Source organism: Dryas octopetala, chromosome 9 (assembly GCF_963921425.1).
Source record: "Dryas octopetala chromosome 9, drDryOcto1.1, whole genome shotgun sequence".
Taxonomy (NCBI): Eukaryota; Viridiplantae; Streptophyta; class Magnoliopsida; order Rosales; family Rosaceae; genus Dryas; species Dryas octopetala.
The window spans coordinates 7,171,739-7,188,379 of record NC_141374.1 but is presented as its reverse complement, the minus strand read 5'-3'; the positions used below and the strand labels follow the sequence as shown (position 1 = coordinate 7,188,379).

Genomic DNA, 16,641 nt, shown 5'->3' with positions numbered 1-16,641 from the left:
CATCTCAGATTCATATATAATAAAAATATAGTATGATCCCCTTTTATTGTCTATAATAGATTGATTACATGATATGTGTTTTATAATTTATATAAAATATGTAATTTAATAGATAGATATATATATATATGTTTATAATACCCTATACCATATACCTTATAGCTATAATAATTTTTGTATATATGGTTTATAATATATACAAACTATGAATTATAGACTAATAAACCTATAAACTATATAAAATTATAAACTATATAGTATTATAAGCTATATACTATATAAACTGTAAACTATAAATTATAAAATATAATAAACATATCTAAACTATAATAGGACGTTTAGTTTTTTCTATAATAGGTATTAAAATCATATTCAAACCAATTAATATATATTTTAAGTGGTGGTTCAATTCGATTAAAACAAAAAATTTCAACATTAAAAACCAATACCAAACTGCTCACTTAAGTTTGGTTCGATTTAATCAATTTAATTCGGTTTGAAACCTAATTTTTCGGTATTTTTGTGCACCATAGTTTAATAAAGTGGTGAGGTATTTAATAGTAATTCTGGAAGGGAATGTGCTCAAAGACAAGTGGATTGGCTCTTTCTCTCGTCCTCAATGCTTTTAGCACATGTAATTAGAAAGTGGACCAAACTTAATGTTGATATGAGTGTTGGACCTTTTTGTCTTTAGCACTTGTAATTTAAAGGTATTTTCAACTGAGATTTTAATGAATTTTAAAATATATAGAATTCATTAAAATTTAAGGAAAATGACTAAAATTCTTATGATATTTGTTATGTGACAAAAATCTATCCAAATTCATTAAAATTCACCGCTGATCACTTAATGAAATTCATATGTTTTTTAGAATATCTAAATTATAAGAAATCTATTAAAATTTGAGTTGAGAATACTTTTTTTTTTTTAAGAAATTTATTAAAATTTTAATTGAAGATATCTAGATTTTATTGAATTTTTAAAATTCATTAAAATTCAAATTGGACACTCCCCTTAATTTGTGCTTCTCCAATATTGCTGGAATAATTTGTGTTTTCTTTTGTGTACGTGTATCAGTGTATCTGTGTATGTAAGTGAAGTGATATTATTATTTGATTGACAATGAGAAAAACATGAAAGGAATGAAAATATGAATAATAGGAAGGGAATGTGCACAAAAAGACTAGAGAACAAAGGAGACGTAGTCCAACTGGGCAACTGTCCAATTCCTGCCTTCCTGGTGTCCCTTCTCCAACGAGACTCTCTCTCGTCCTCGCGTTCCCTCTCTCCTACTTCACCACATAGCCCCCATAACTATCTCTCTCTCCTTATTTTTTTTCTTTCTCTGTAACCATATTTTCTCTGAGCTTTTTCAATGGCGACGCTTAATGTTCCCGCGAGAATGTCCCACTTGAAACCTCACGACAGGACCTGGGCCAGTGATCGGCTGGCTTGCTCTAAGAGCCTGAGTGATTTTATTGCGCTTGACTACAGACCCAGAAGAACATATGCCCAGAAGCAAATCTTTACAGTTAGATCAATGAGGATCACCCAGGACAGCAGCAGCGGCCATCTTAACTCACCCAATGGTCCTCTGGGTAGTGTTGTAAGTGTGCTTCCTTTTCTTTTTGTGTTTTTTCTTATATGGGTTGTCGAAGATTGTTGATTTCATGTGGCTTTTGTGAGTGTTCTCTGATTTGGTTTTGTACTATTCGGTTGCTTAGAGTGTGGGTAACTTTGAAAATTCGAATTTGAAATCATGGGTTTTCTTTGGTTGCTTGGAAACTGAGGCAGAAATCGCTTCCTTTTACTTCAAGTAGGCTCAAAACACCAATGGTCTTTCTTATGATCTTGCTCTGTTTGGTTGGTGTGAAGGTTCAGAATAAGGGAACAAATTAAGATACCAAGTCGTCAAATTTTCATTATGAGGAGCTGGGGACTGCAATACCCCTCCTTTCATAAGGCTCAATACAGCTTTTTTCGATTAGTTGATATTCTCCACTGGCACAAAATTTATGAATACAGAAAATGGATGGTAATCTATTGGTTTCTTTAATACTTTTTCTGCCATTGCCATTTTTTCGTGTACTGAAGATGTGTATGCCGTAAGAGTGTAGTTGATAGTGTAAATTGTGTGTGTTTTAAATCTGTAACTTTAAAAATTGTTGTTGTCTTGTTTCAGGGCAAGCTGGGCTCAACTTTTGAACTTCAGTCTGATATTGATTACCCTCTGGGCCAGGCAAAGGTATCTTCAAGTAGTCGAAAAAAAACTAAGATAATATGTACGATTGGTCCTTCCACAAGCACACGTGAAATGATATGGAAACTGGCAGAAACTGGAATGGATGTTGCACGTTTGAATATGTCACATGGGGACCATGCGTCGCACCAGAAAACCATTGATCTTGTCAAAGAGTACAACTCTCAATTCGAAGAAAAGGCTGTAGCCATAATGCTGGACACTAAGGTATGCTGATTGCCTTTTATCTTTCATAGACCTGCTCATATCCTATTTAACTTATTGTTACGAGCACATGTTTCTCCATCGAGGATTGTTGCATTGGAGGCTACAATTGTTTTATTTTCTGTGGATCAAATGTAGGACAAAATTCAGAAATTATTATATTTTCAATATATGATATTGTATTTTTTTTTTCCTGAGACAAATGGTTGCTCATTATGTAAAATTTGGTTATTTTTACTATCTAGACTATTCCTTTGGTATCTACTTCAGATTGTGTTTTATAAAACAGGACTGGAATTTAGTGAAGCTCATACATTGCCCTTTCTAGAATTAATCTTTCTTTTACATCTACCATGTGTAATTGGGATTGTCACTTCCAAATATTCTAAGGATCTTTTTTAGGGTCTTAGTATCAATGCATTTGCATCTCATGGTCATTTCTTTTCTATTATTCCTTTCATACTAAGGTAATAGTTGATATATGATTTTTCATTCTTCATGCAGGGTCCTGAGGTTAGGAGTGGAGATGTGCCTCAACCAATTATGCTCAAAGAGGGACAAGAGTTTAACTTTACAATTAAAAGAGGAGTTAGCACAGAGAACACTGTTAGTGTAAACTATGATGACTTTGTGAATGATGTTGAGGTTGGAGACATACTTCTGGTTGATGGTAAGTATAGCTGTTGCTTGAGGGTGCTAAATTGGTGGATGAGTTAGTTTATTGTCTTAAAATCCTATTTTAAACGGTCTTGCTGTGAACATGCAGTTGAAGTTTTATAATTATGGAAAAAGTCTTTGGAGTATATTCAATAAGGAGATTGATGGCCCTAGTATGTGCATGCAATTCCACTAAATTTAGAGTTTTGTAATTGGGATGAGATGGAATTTTAGACTATTCTATAAACTGTTGTGTATTATACGGGTTATTGCTTTGACCAACTTTAATGGGAATGCCATATTGTAGAACTAGTCTAGTTTTCGTATTGAGCTGGTGTCTGTTAACCTCAAGTTATTGGACAGTTTAGTCAGGCAAGAACTTAGCTACACTGATGTTAAGAGTTCTTAATGTAATTGCAAGTATTTTCCTACTGCATTTTGTCATTTACTGAGAAGGAAGATGGCTACCTTATGTCAGGAGTCAGCTAGGTTGTCCTCTAGGTACAGAACCCATTTGATTTAGTAAGTTCAAGTAGTTGCATTAGTTACTTACTATCTCAGTGGTTAGAGTTTATAGGTTCTTAAAGCTCACAAACTACGTTGTTACAAAGGGAGGTCTTCGTCTCTCACCCATTCTCTGATTCTACTCATCTGTTTAAGAGACCTGATGATATATTATGTCTCTGTGCTAGGTGGAATGATGTCTTTAGCTGTCAAGTCAAAGTCAAAAGATTTGGTTAAATGTGTAGTAGTTGATGGTGGTGAACTAAAATCCAGGCGCCATTTAAATGTGCGTGGAAAAAGTGCAAACCTGCCTTCAATAACAGGTAAACGTCAGTAATGCTAATGGTGGTTATTTGAACTTCTTTGTCCATTTGGTGTTCAAAAATTCAAAGACCACACAATGTTCAATTCATTGGTATGCTTTCTCGGTCTCTTCTTCAGAAAAAGACTGGGAAGACATCAAGTTTGGAGTGGACAATGGAGTAGATTTCTATGCTGTCTCATTTGTAAAAAGTGCTGCGGTGGTCCATGAGTTGAAAGATTATCTCAAAGGTAAACTTCTTTAATATCTTATCAGTGTATTCAGTTAGATTTCTTCTTTATGGTGCGTTTATACTATTGACTCCTAAAATGAATTGCGTATCTCTTCTGTAGGTTGCAATGCAGATATTCATGTTATTGTGAAAATAGAAAGTGCAGACTCTATACCAAATCTTCATTCAATAATTTCTGCATCTGATGGGGTTAGTCTATTCAGTTTTTCTCCTATCCGGTTGCCTAGATTTTAACTAAAATACAGTTCTGCCGTTTAATGCTCTAAAATCCACTAATCTTTCCATGCAATGATTTGTCTAATGCACTACAGTATTGTTGAACCCTATAATGATTACTGATATAAAAGCAATATACAATAAAATAGAATATTTTATTTTCTTATTCAGTGCAGTTGAAGATGAATCAAAAGTTAACAACGTAATCAAATAAATAAAAAATTGTTGAGGGATGAAGCGTTTTACATTCCTGATACATGTGCATATGAAGGATGACTTTTCACAAACATCCAGATAATGGTTTAATCCACAGAACCGTATTTTAGTTAGATTCCGGCCATCCAGATAGGTGAAAAGTTCAGTCTTTATTTGTATTTTTTTTTTTTATTCTCATGCAACAAGAGCCTTATGATCCTTAATCCTTAATTGTTTGGTATTAGTGTTGGGAATGGTATATTATCTAATTTTTTTCCGGTTGACTTTATAGGCAATGATTGCTCGTGGAGACCTTGGAGCTGAGCTTCCAATTGAGGAAGTTCCTTTGCTTCAGGTAAATTGATCTATGTTGCATATTTTCCATTTCCTATGTAGAAGAAACAAGTCTATGACATGCTACATATAGTAACAGTAGTTAACTAGTTAATTTTTTGCATATTATGGTTCTGATTAAGATATGAGTATTCAATATCTGATTGAGAATGATGGATCTGCATATTGTAATGATGGTTATTTCAACAAAAAATTGACGCAAGAGCACTGTGCCAACAGTTTTGAATCTCCTATTCACCAGTTTTTTTTTAACTTTGAACTACCATCTAAATTTGAAATAGTTCTGTTACGAACTAAAATTGGCCTACTTAATGAATGCATTATTTTTTGGTAACTCCCCCTTTTGTTTTAATATTTTTTATAATTTAAGATCAGTATTTTATATGTGCTTTAATTTGTACAAGTGATTAGATCTTTCTTTTTTCTCTCCATAAATCGTACAAGCAATATATCAACACAACATTTATGGAGTTATTTTCAAATTCGATACCCATAGGAATACTGAATGGTGGCTGAAGAAGTTTAAAGGAGGGTTTAAGAGTAATATAATCAACAAGATCTCAAGACTATATTCAAGACCGGATAGTAGTTCTACATTACATTTGATAATGGGCTTCTCTGGGGATTGGAGATGATAAATAATAGATGTTGCAGTGTAGAATATACTATGTGTTTGCATCTGTGCTAATATTTGCATCTGTGATCATGTTTGCTAGATATAGCCTTGTTTGCTAATGATTAACTTGAATTTCTCTAAAATTTCTCATTTTTAATTTTAACATTTATGATGGTTCTCTTATGTCATTATGCAATGGAATCCTATGTTATCTAAACAGGAGGACATCATTAGAAGGTGTCATAGTATGCAGAAACCAGTGATCGTAGCAACCAACATGTTGGAGAGCATGATCGATCATCCTACACCTACAAGGGCAGAAGTCTCTGACATTGCAATTGCAGTAAGAGAAGGTACAGATGCAATCATGCTTTCTGGAGAAACTGCACATGGAAAGTAAGTCAACTGGTTAACATTTGGTGGTGTCAATACTTATCTTTGATTTCCATTTTGATAGAAATCATAATCTATTTATTTGTAGAAATTGTGCCACTTCAGGGTGGGATCTTTTTTTAAATTATTATGTTTGAACCTTTGAATGATGGTTTTCTGATACCTATCAACTTTTGCAGGTATATAAATATATCAATTAATCCATTCAATTTATTTTCTTTATTTACTTGTTTTCTTTTTAAATATTCTTTTATGGTCCAGTTTAGGTTGACCTGCTCGAACTACCCTTTTCATATTTTGACTCCCAGTAAGATATAGTTAGCGTTTTATCAATTTTCATTAAAAAACTATTAATCTCATCCATTCAATTTGTTTGCTGGTCCTGGTATTTTGTGTATCAGTTCATCAAGGTTGTTGTGTGGTTTATTTTTATAGCCGCTGGAACCATTACCATATTAGAACACTTTTGGTTGATTATGGATTGCAAGCTTGTTATGCCATCATGTCCAAGATTAATTATATTGGTTTGAGCGTTCCCACTTTTTTGTGAAACCTGAGGTTGTTTACCATGTGATCAAATAAGGATTGTTTTTCAAAAAATTAGAACTTTAGGCAAAAGTACTTCATCCGCATCTTTCTTGGACAAGTCCAATAACTTTGGTATTTTTTTTTGGATTAGTTCCTTGGACCATTTGATTAAGTCAAAACTTTTTTTTTTTAAATGGGGTTTAAAGTTTTTTTTTTTTCTCTCATTCCAAAATTGTCTCTAACATCATTAACTGCAGTAACTTATGAGATTTAAATTAGGGATCTCAAAAATTACGGAATTTAAACGGTAGGAACCCAATCCTACAATTTAAGGGATTTAAACTAGTTACTTGTGCAAAAACAAACATAAAGTACATGTTAGCTCGCAGGTACAACTGACATTACTTTGATATATGGCAACCAATATAATGTTGGCTGTACTTGTAGGTTGACTTGTGTTTTTGTGTTGGCATGCTTGTGCAGGTAAATAACTTAAATCTCTTAAATTGTGGGATTCCTACAACTTAAGTCTCTTAAATTGTGTGATTGCTTCCATTTAAATACCGTAATTTACTTCAATTAATGATGTTAGGGGTAATATTGAATGAAATTTTAACAAAAGAATATTTACCAAAAAACATAAAATTTTAAAACCCATAATATTGGCTGAATCACCAAGCCAATTAAGGTAATCCAAAAAATAAAAGTTACTGGACTTTTGTCTAAAAAATATCTTTGTAGTAGGGAGAGAGCAAGAGAATTCTACATTTGGGTTCGTTTTGTTTATTACATGGGATTCTTGTTTGTTTACTTACCTAGTTTTCATGCCTAATTGAACACATTGGCTATTCTTCTTTTTTGTTTTCCCTTGTTCATGCCTGGTTGCCCATAATATAATATTATTCGTTTTTATATGTATATCCAAGATATAATACTTCTTGTTGAACCAGCTTAGTTTTCATGGCATACAATATCTGGACCAATAGTTCAAATTATATTTTATAAATTCTGTAATTGCAATTCTAGGTATCCATTGAAAGCTGTTAAAGTAATGCATACTGTGGCATTAAGAACTGAGTCAAGTCTACCAGTTAACACTATTCCTCCAATCAAATTGAGTGCCTATAAGGTATGCACTGATTACATTGAGGATTTGTGGTCTTTTAGGCTGTATAAGTTATTTTGGGGATATGATTTTTTTTATATCTATTTTTGTATGATACTATTTGGTTGTATATGATTTTCTTGATGATAGGTTGATTGAATTTAGAATTTTAGCATACCCTACAGCTGGCCTGAGTTTACCTATTGAATCTAATTACTTTGTGGGCACTTTTCACAGAGCCATATGGGGGAAATGTTTGCTTTTCACTCCACAACTATGGCAAACAGTCTCAATACACCCATCATCGTTTTCACAAGGACAGGATCCATGGCTGTACTTTTAAGCCATTATCGGCCTCGCTCAACAATCTTTGCCTTCACAAATGAGTAAGTCCAGTATTGTAACTTATGAAGTATTCTTTTTCAGGTCACATGTTAACTTGTCATGTGATCTGTATCTTGGACAATGGTGCATATGCCGTTAAATCATTTCTAAAAAATTTCAACTCTAGAATGATTGGCATGCTGGCATCTTGCTGCATTTATTGCAAGTTTGGATCATGTTTGTATTTTGGATGAATAAAATGGGAAATTCTTGTGTATATCAGTTTGTTCGTAGAACTTTCTGACATTGCTTCTAGTTATCTTTTGTATGCATGTTTGGCCTTACAGTGAACAAATATATGGCGCAGATACAGTTATAAGGACAAATATGTGAACTTTTCATATATAGCAGAGTTCAAAATTTTGTCTTGACAAATGTGCCTGCTAACATGAGCAAGTTTGAAAAATATTGAAGAACAAGAATCGTAGATAGAAAATTCAGTCAGGAAGATTACCAACTGTGATATAGGCCTTAGATTATTATAGCTTTGTTGGTAAAGGCTGACCAGTTTTCCACTTTTTTTTTTTGGTTATATTGTGTACTTTCATTTATAGAACTTGTCATGCAATAAGTTGCTTGGGATTTAGGGTGGTTGAAGCTTTTGACTACAGAAGTTAAAAGTATTTGAGAGCAAGGTTATTGGGTAAAAGCTTAGGCAGACAGGATAAAAAGTTTTCTATATCTGACAAGCTGATGACATGACATCTTATATCTTGTATACATTTTGTGCAGAAATATTGCTTGGAAAACAAAAGTTTTAAATTAGAATAATGTTTTAGCTATCATGTGGAAGAATGTAGTTTGACTCTTCAGATCTGTTGCGCCATTGAAAAAATTTCATTGGCATTCCACATTAGTTTTAGTTTCACAGGGTAATTGCAAAAATTCGATAATAATTGTGGTCTTTTTCTATCTAGAGGATTATGGAAGTGTACTAGCGAATTGTTTTCATTATCTGTTCTTGCATTTATGTGAGATGATTTCATGCTTAGCAGAGAAAGGATTAAGCAGAGATTGGTGCTCTATCATGGTGTCCTCCCCATATATATGCAATTCTCAAATGATTCTGAGGAGACTTTCTCAAGAGCAGTAAAGCTTTTGGTGGTTAGTGATTTCTCAATTCTAGATCTCCTTTTATCTTCTTAAATTGTCATCTTATATGGTCAAAATGTTTCCATATATTCCATGCATAGGCTAAGGGTCTTTTGAAAGAGGGAGAGCATGTTACTCTTGTCCAAAGTGGTGCACAACCAATCTGGCGTCGAGAATCTACTCACCATATTCAAGTTCGTCAAGTCGAAGGTTGATTCTGCACTTGTGAGGAGTTTTCTTTCTTTTATTTTATTATTCTTATAGTTGCTGATATTTAAATTGAAGTTTCAGTTTTAACTTGTTGGAATCTTGTGAACCCATTGTTCCAAGTTTGAAAGAAAGGTAGTTCAAATTAATTTTGTATCCAGTAATGTCAAGCAATTATGCCATTGATTTAGAATTTTAGATGTTGGAATAGTGTCCTGTAAAATTTTGGAATAATTTTTGTGTGTTTCTTGGTATATAAATCATCATTATTATTCAAGAATGATCTGCATGGATCATATTCTGTAAATCTATGCCATTTAGAGCTATAACTCGTCATTGTGAATGCTTGTATTTTCTTTTTTGGTCTTTATTCTTTACCATTGTCCTTGCCAATATACTTTTGAAAGGTTTATAAGCCGTACTGTTCTTCTTTACATGCTTTAAAGCCATCTTCCTCTGCTTGGTCTTATGGTTAATTGGGAAAGGATTGTTGTTTTGTTATGAGATAGTTATGTAGCCTACTACGAGTTTATAGAGCTTGCACTTTGTTTGACAACCTCTAGACCTCAAAATAATGGGCCAAAAATATGTATAGGTTTTGAACCTAGGACATTTTGGAATTTGGAACCAAAGTTTTGATACCATATAGAAGTTAGAAAATCATACCCAAAACAAATTGGTAAGGGTGAAGAGGCCCATAACATTATATATTGCAACACAAAGCTTATGATTCCCAATACGGGAATTTTATAGTCTCAACACACGCGTTGACCTCAAACAAAATCCTTGCCAAGTTTCACCCTCAGGAACTTCCCATTCCGCTGGGGCAGAATGTGAATCCTTGACGAGTTTTATCCTCATGAACAGCAATCTTCATCCTTCTCAAATAAAAACTTATTACAATGCTCAGTTGCTGTGGCAGTTTTCTATGATGCCATTGAGGAATCAGTTTTTATTTTATTTTAATAGTGGAATGTCATAATGCCATATTGTTAAATTCTTTATTTCTTATCTGATGCTGTCTATCATAAAACAGGAATCCATCTTTGAAAGCAGTTTTTCTTGGAAGATTACACTTTGTTTGAAAGGGTAGGGAGGGGGCATCAGGATATGCCTAGGGAAACTGTCTTCCATAAAACTTAGGGCAAACCCTGGCAAGAAGCCTTGTTTTCAGCTCTCCTTTACCTTGCCAATCCTTTGCTGACATGGTTCACCTATTAATCTGATGCATCTCTGTGGTGCCACATTAGTTTCCTATAGATAAAATCTGTTAGGAAATATGCAAATTAAGTCTGATTAAAGGGGTTCTTCCATTAATGTTGGAGAGAGTAGTTCTCAAACTCTTACATAATTATGGTACTACAGCTTTACAGAGTGCCCCATCATATTACAGTAGATTTCTCTAGAAGCACATGTTAGTCCTATGGCTAGCAATAAAACAAACAAATGAGAATGAGGGAAGATCCGAGACCTAACCCAAAAGTTACCCACCTCTTCAAACACTCTTCAACTCAAACCAGCCTTGACAGAAAAAGTACACTGTTGGTGCTGCACATACAGAGAAATACAGAGAGACGAGTGTAAGAGAGTTTGTGAGAAAAGGGGATCTCTTACGCCTGCTGACTTTGTGCCAACCTCATTCTTCTTATTTAATATAAGTTGCTAGCATAGGCTTTAACATGTCTGGTTGATTTTTACAGCACCCATCAGACTTTGAAGTTTTCCGCTTCATCATTTTCTTCAAATCTTCCCTCCAACTTGATACACTTGTACCACTTGGCGCATGCAATGTAGACAACCAAATCTATTGATGTCAAGGCAGCTAAGAGGAAGAAAAACCTATCTAGGTGACCTCTGTTTAGGTTTCCAGGGATCCATCCTGGCATGTGATCCTCGGTTGAGATCTTCATGACCATGCTCACGAGCAAGCTGCTAACGTAGTTACCCAGCGAGATAGATGTCATGCACAGGGCGCTTCCAAAGCTCTTCAGCCCATCTGGTGCTTGTGCATTGAAGAACTCCAATTGACCCACATACATGAAAACTTCAGAAGCTCCTATGAATGCATACTGGGGTATTTGCCAGAAGATGCTTAAGGAGCTCGAGCCATCACAGTGTGTGCATTCTTTGTTGGCATACTTCAGTCTATAGCACTCCACAATTCCAGCTGAAACCATTGCGATGATTGCTATGATAAGGCCAATGCCCATTCTTTGAAGCTGAGTAAGTCCTTTAGAACTCGATTTTTTAATTCTGCTTACAAGTGGGTCAAGAATTCGCCGGTAAAAGAAAATGAAAATTGCCACACTCAGGATGTCGAAGCTAGACATGCTTGCTGGTGGGATTCGAAACTTTGATACAGTAGTTTTCATGGCAGCTCCTTGCTCCACAAAGAGAGAAGCCATCTGTGTAAAAACCACTGAGTAGAGAATGGTGCAGAGCCAAATTGGAAGTAGCCTTAAAATGCATTTGACTTCTTCCACTTGTGTGATCGGGCAGAGACGCCATGGGCTGTGAAGGCCCTGCTTCCGGTAATCTAAATCTCTTGATGAAATGTATGCTGCCCTGTCCAAGAACCTGCAGTTTATGTGGATGAGATTGAGTTAGCTCTGTATTTCAATAGTCATAAAAACTGGCTATAAATCTGTCAGGCTTTGGCTTAATATTTGTTGGTTGGGTTGGGAATAACAAATTATCATCCAAATTAACTTGAATATGAGAAAACCAAGTTAATTCAAGTTGCCTAAAATTCAGCAGGATTGTGAGATTGTACCCTAGTTCATAGTAGTGCCAACAAAAGCCATAAAAGTGAGGTAGAAACTGAGGGGATTAGCAAAGTTTTAAGACCATGGAGTGAATTAGGAGTTTATGCTTTGCTCTTACTTGAATCCATGGGTGTAGAGTATCTTTCTGTTGCTATTCATGGAACACTCCTTTTTCTCCTCCTGATATAAGTCGTCTCCACCTGGTGGCATCTCCACATTGCATTTCTTCATTGCAGCAACTAAGACTTGGCAAAACCTCTCTAGAGGGTTGCCATTCGGCTTGAAGTGTCTGTACCTAGGAGTCCCAATAAGAAACAAGACCAATGCTGCAAATGCAGATGCTGTGGACGCCCAGAAACCGATAGCCCAAATTCCTTCATCCTCAAAGTATCCCAATATGGTGTTGGAGAAAAGGGAACCAAGGTTCAAAGCCAGGTAGAAGTAGCTGAAAAATGCCACCTTCGAGTGTCCCTCCTTGTGGTCCTCTTCATCAAACTGATCAGCTCCAAATGTTGCAATGTTAGGTTGGTACCCTCCATTTCCTAGGGCAATGAGGTAGATGGAGAGGTAGAATAACCAAATTTGCAAGCTTGAATGAGTCCCACATGGATTTTCCTGGCTCCCACAACCTTTGGGCTTGAGCAAGAAGGCTTGTGATGATAGTGACAATGATGCAAGACCCTGTGGTCAAATGGAAATAGGCATTATAACAAAGCATTGAAAAGAAAACTAACTCATCCTCGGTGTTATTCTTTATAGTCTAGGGATGCAAAAGAAGAGAGGCAAAAAGAGCTAGCTCATTATATACTCACTATGACAAAGATGATTTGAAAGATAGCACAAGTCTTGTATCGTCCCCAATAGGAATCACTGAGGAAAGCACCAACAAGGGAGAAGATGTAGACAGTTCCAGTCCATTTGCTCACGTTGTTAGCAGCCATTGCATTGTTTTGCTGTAACACCCTTGTTAGGAATAAGACCAGGTTCACCCCGACTCCGAAGAATGCTAGGGTAGCCAGACCTTGGTTCACTGGTTTTCATTGAACAATACAATAAGAATAGGGTCAGAAGGTTGGCAAATTAAGTATGGAGTTTCAAGCAAACAAATATTATGCATAATAAACTCAAAGCCAAGTGGATTTAAACACATACAAAGAGTTTGTCTAACATTCCTTAAGCCAACTACCTTTATTTATACAAATTCCGAAATGGGTGTGGTTTTCTTGTTTTGTGAAATGAGACACACAACATTTTTTTTTATAGGGTGAAACAATCACGCACAGATTACGATCCTTAAGCAAGATTTAAAAACCAAAGATTGCAAAGGTATACTTGATGAAGTTTCATGTATTGTGTAACCTTCAGTACAAATTTCTTTCTTGTTTTTGTTTTTGTTTTTTTCCTTTAAGATCTTTCTAAACTAGAGAAAATGACACTTCAGAAGCCAATTAGGTTAACATATTATCCCAGGCTGTATGTGACCATAGAAATCGTTTTCAGAGTTGCAAGGAAGCAATCAAAATCCTAAGCATTGAAGATGCCAAGACTTTTTATCAATCAAGCATGTTCAACATGTCCCAATTATTAGGAAGAGTGGAAAGAGAAGTTTTCCAAAACCATTTTGAGAACAAAATCAAAACCCATATATGACTAGAATTTATGAAGCATGTTCAAGATAGTCCCAATTATTAATAGTCGGTCCATCTTCCCGTCTTCAAATAATTAATCCAACGGTTGCAATCGTATCTCACTGAAACCAGACTCTTCCACCAGAAGATCAGCCAGTCATTAATAAGCAAAATCAATCAACATGCATTCATACATGTGCAATCAAACTATATATTTAGCAACTTGACAAGCACAGCAGAGGAATACATAAACAGGGCCTTCTCGAATCTCGGAGATAGAAAGCACCATAAGATATATATAAATGCTTGAAAAAACATGCCACATAATTAGGTTCATCTCTGCAATACTAAAATTAATGTGATTGTGTCCTCTATCAAATAGTTTTGGAGGAAATTAAGGTTCCTTTTGAAAAAAATGTAAAACTTGGTTGTTTTTTAACACTAAAATTGGCCCAAACTGATGGCTGGTTTGTGGGGTATGACTAAGTTATTTGAATTTACAGTCATGCTTTAAACAATTATATAGTTACCTAAATTACGAAACTTTAGTGGAAACTAGGACATCATAAACCCAGAAATAATCAAAGACAATTAAAACTAGATTCTAGACACTTAAAAGTTTTCATAAATTATAGTTAGTTTAAAATAAAGTAAAAATTATGAAAAAATAAAAAATTATATATTTATATTGGTATCTTTTTTTTTTTTTTTTGAGAAAATATTTATATTGGTATCTAAAATTTAAAAGTTTGTTTAAATAAAATAATTAAAATAGGCCGAAAATGACATAGACAAAAGTTGATACTACTTTTTGGGCCCTGAAAATTGACACTAACTTTTGCTGAAATTAAAGAAGACAATGGGATTGGGGAAGGCCGGAGTGGGATGTGGGAAAGTGGGAAGTGTCTTTGGTTCTATTAAAAAAATTTCTTTAAAATCTTTTGTAACGTAATTTTGAAGAAAGACACGTGGCAAGAACCCACGTCATGCAAAATCAAGACCCTGATTACGTGTCTGGCACGTATTACTTTGAATGCATGCTTTCCTCACCTTCACGGCTTCACTCCCTCTCTCAATTCGCTAGTCATGTCGTCTAGTTTCCAAGTTCTGACAATGAAAGTAGTAATACTCAGCCCAAGGGGCTCTCTCTCTGTCTCTCTCTTTTCAAGCTCTCTCTCTCTAAATGTCTCTTAATTTCTCTCTCTAAAATAATGTGGTGGTTTTTAGCTGGCGAAAGCCCAGCATGCAACAAGTTTGCAACACTTGCTTTTGGTTATCAGTGCCAGATGTTACCACTCCCTTAACTTATATTGTCTTTTTCCCTTTCACTTATTTTTATGACTTATATTTGAAATCACTTCTCCAAAAACTCTTGGATCTGTCCTTGTAAGTTGTAACTACTTATCTTATTCTATAAAATTACAAGCACTTTTCATTTCAGATAAGATAATACACTACAGCTAGCCGCTGTATGTATCTCTTAATTTCTTTCAAAAGTTCTTGAATGTTCTTTGGAACAGCCACCTACCCCAAGCAATAAAAAGCAACAAGGATACAAAAATAAGCCCCATCATATATGTATGGCATCCATAAGACTAGGAGCCCTTGTAAGCAAAAAAAAAAAAAACAGAGGACCAATTGAAAGTGACAATTTAATGAAGTACTTAATTTTTGTATGAGCTTTTGAAGGTGTGATCAAGAGTGGTTTTCTAGTATTATATATATAATTCAGGCACCTCTTCAGGGTGGGCTTTCATATAAACAATCTTAAAAGACCAAAAAACCCAAGAAATTAATGTTTTTTTTTTTTGTTTGAAATTTTATCCAAAAATTGTTTCAAAGGGATGGCTAATTTGGTAATTTGGAGTTAGCTAGCTTACCAAGTATGATAATTCCAGCAACCCATCTTCCAGATTTGGCTCTGATTGCAGGGTGGCCTTTCAGATCAACTGTACCATCAAGAGTGCTTGCTTCTTGATCGTCTTTGAACTTGCCCTGATGATGACAATAAATTTTTAGAAAAAAAATGGAAAATATTAATAAAAATTTATCATAGTAACTAGTTTTAGTACTGCTATGATCATCACACATGATCAGTGGTGCCATTTTCCAAGAATGCATGTTGGTGCAAATATTGCTTGAGGAAATTAAAAACAAATCATGTACATAGTGTGCAAATAACTCCCTACAGAATTTATCATATAAAAAGTAAATTAATATTTGGAGAGAGAGAGAGAGAGAGAGAGAGAGAGAGAGAGAGAGGGGGGGGGGGGGGGGAGGGCATTGTAGCTTTTGCTCACCTCCTTGCAGACCTCTAAGCAAGCCATTGGTGATGTTGAAGAGTGAGAAATTTGCAATGGTAGTGCAGAGGATGAGACAGAGGAATTAAGGTGGTGAAAGGCAAACGATACAAAGAGTTACTTGGGCAAAGAAAGAAGGGGAGACGAGTTATTATATAAGGGAAGGGAGAGGACAATTGAGTAATTGACGGTGGAGATTTTAGTGAAGAAAGTGGGGTCACCCACATGACAAAATCATCCATTTTCTTTTTATTCTTTATTTTTTGCAGGGTGCAATAACAAAAAAGAAAAAAAAAAAAAAGGATTGAGAAACAGATTCGAGGAGTGATGTGGATGTGGTGTTGTATTCTGTAGTGGTAATTGCACGTTTGTCAACTTTCTAAAACTCAATATTTCAGTTAGAATCCCAGATACAGCTGTGAAAAAGGCAAAAAAAAAAAAAAAAAAGTAGAAGTGGAGAATTAGATTTTGTTATTGTTTTTCTTTTTTCTTTCTTTAGTTTAAATTGAAAAGAGGATGATGAGAATTAGATTCTTGTGTGTGGAAAATAAGTTCACTTTTTAATGAAAGCTTATTCACACCATTGCCTCCTGTGAGATACACTTTTTTTCACTTTGCCCCCTGAAACTTAAATCCTCTCAGTTTGCCACCTGAACTTTACACAGTTGTTGCAAAAGA

General features: G+C 34.9%; 2 protein-coding genes across 3 annotated transcripts; one reads left to right on the top strand and one right to left on the bottom strand.

Moving 5' to 3' along the window:
- Positions 1 to 1,211: 1,211 nt before the first annotated feature.
- Positions 1,212 to 10,478, top strand: PKP3 (plastidial pyruvate kinase 3). Of its 2 annotated transcripts, XM_086256073.1 has the most exons (13): positions 1,212 to 1,607; positions 2,184 to 2,468; positions 2,970 to 3,135; positions 3,815 to 3,949; positions 4,068 to 4,178; positions 4,281 to 4,369; positions 4,884 to 4,946; positions 5,782 to 5,957; positions 7,509 to 7,611; positions 7,825 to 7,973; positions 8,967 to 9,075; positions 9,165 to 9,273; positions 10,307 to 10,478. In XM_086256073.1, the coding sequence occupies exons 1-13, from the start codon at positions 1,377 to 1,379 to the stop codon at positions 10,318 to 10,320; spliced, it is 1,740 nt and encodes a 579-aa protein (XP_086112199.1). In that variant the 5' UTR covers positions 1,212 to 1,376; the 3' UTR covers positions 10,321 to 10,478. The 2 variants fall into 2 exon arrangements, with proteins under 2 accessions (XP_086112199.1, XP_086112200.1); XM_086256074.1 differs by lacking the exon at positions 10,307 to 10,478 and having other exon boundaries at positions 9,165 to 9,550.
- An 85-nt stretch (positions 10,479 to 10,563) lies between these two features.
- NRT1.5 (nitrate transporter 1.5) lies at positions 10,564 to 16,072 on the bottom strand. The gene is made up of 5 exons (XM_086256072.1): positions 15,964 to 16,072; positions 15,544 to 15,658; positions 12,848 to 13,065; positions 12,154 to 12,716; positions 10,564 to 11,847 (listed from the first exon to the last, which is right to left on the bottom strand). The coding sequence occupies exons 1-5, from the start codon at positions 15,988 to 15,990 to the stop codon at positions 10,977 to 10,979; spliced, it is 1,794 nt and encodes a 597-aa protein (XP_086112198.1). The 5' UTR covers positions 15,991 to 16,072; the 3' UTR covers positions 10,564 to 10,976.
- Positions 16,073 to 16,641: the final 569 nt, after the last annotated feature.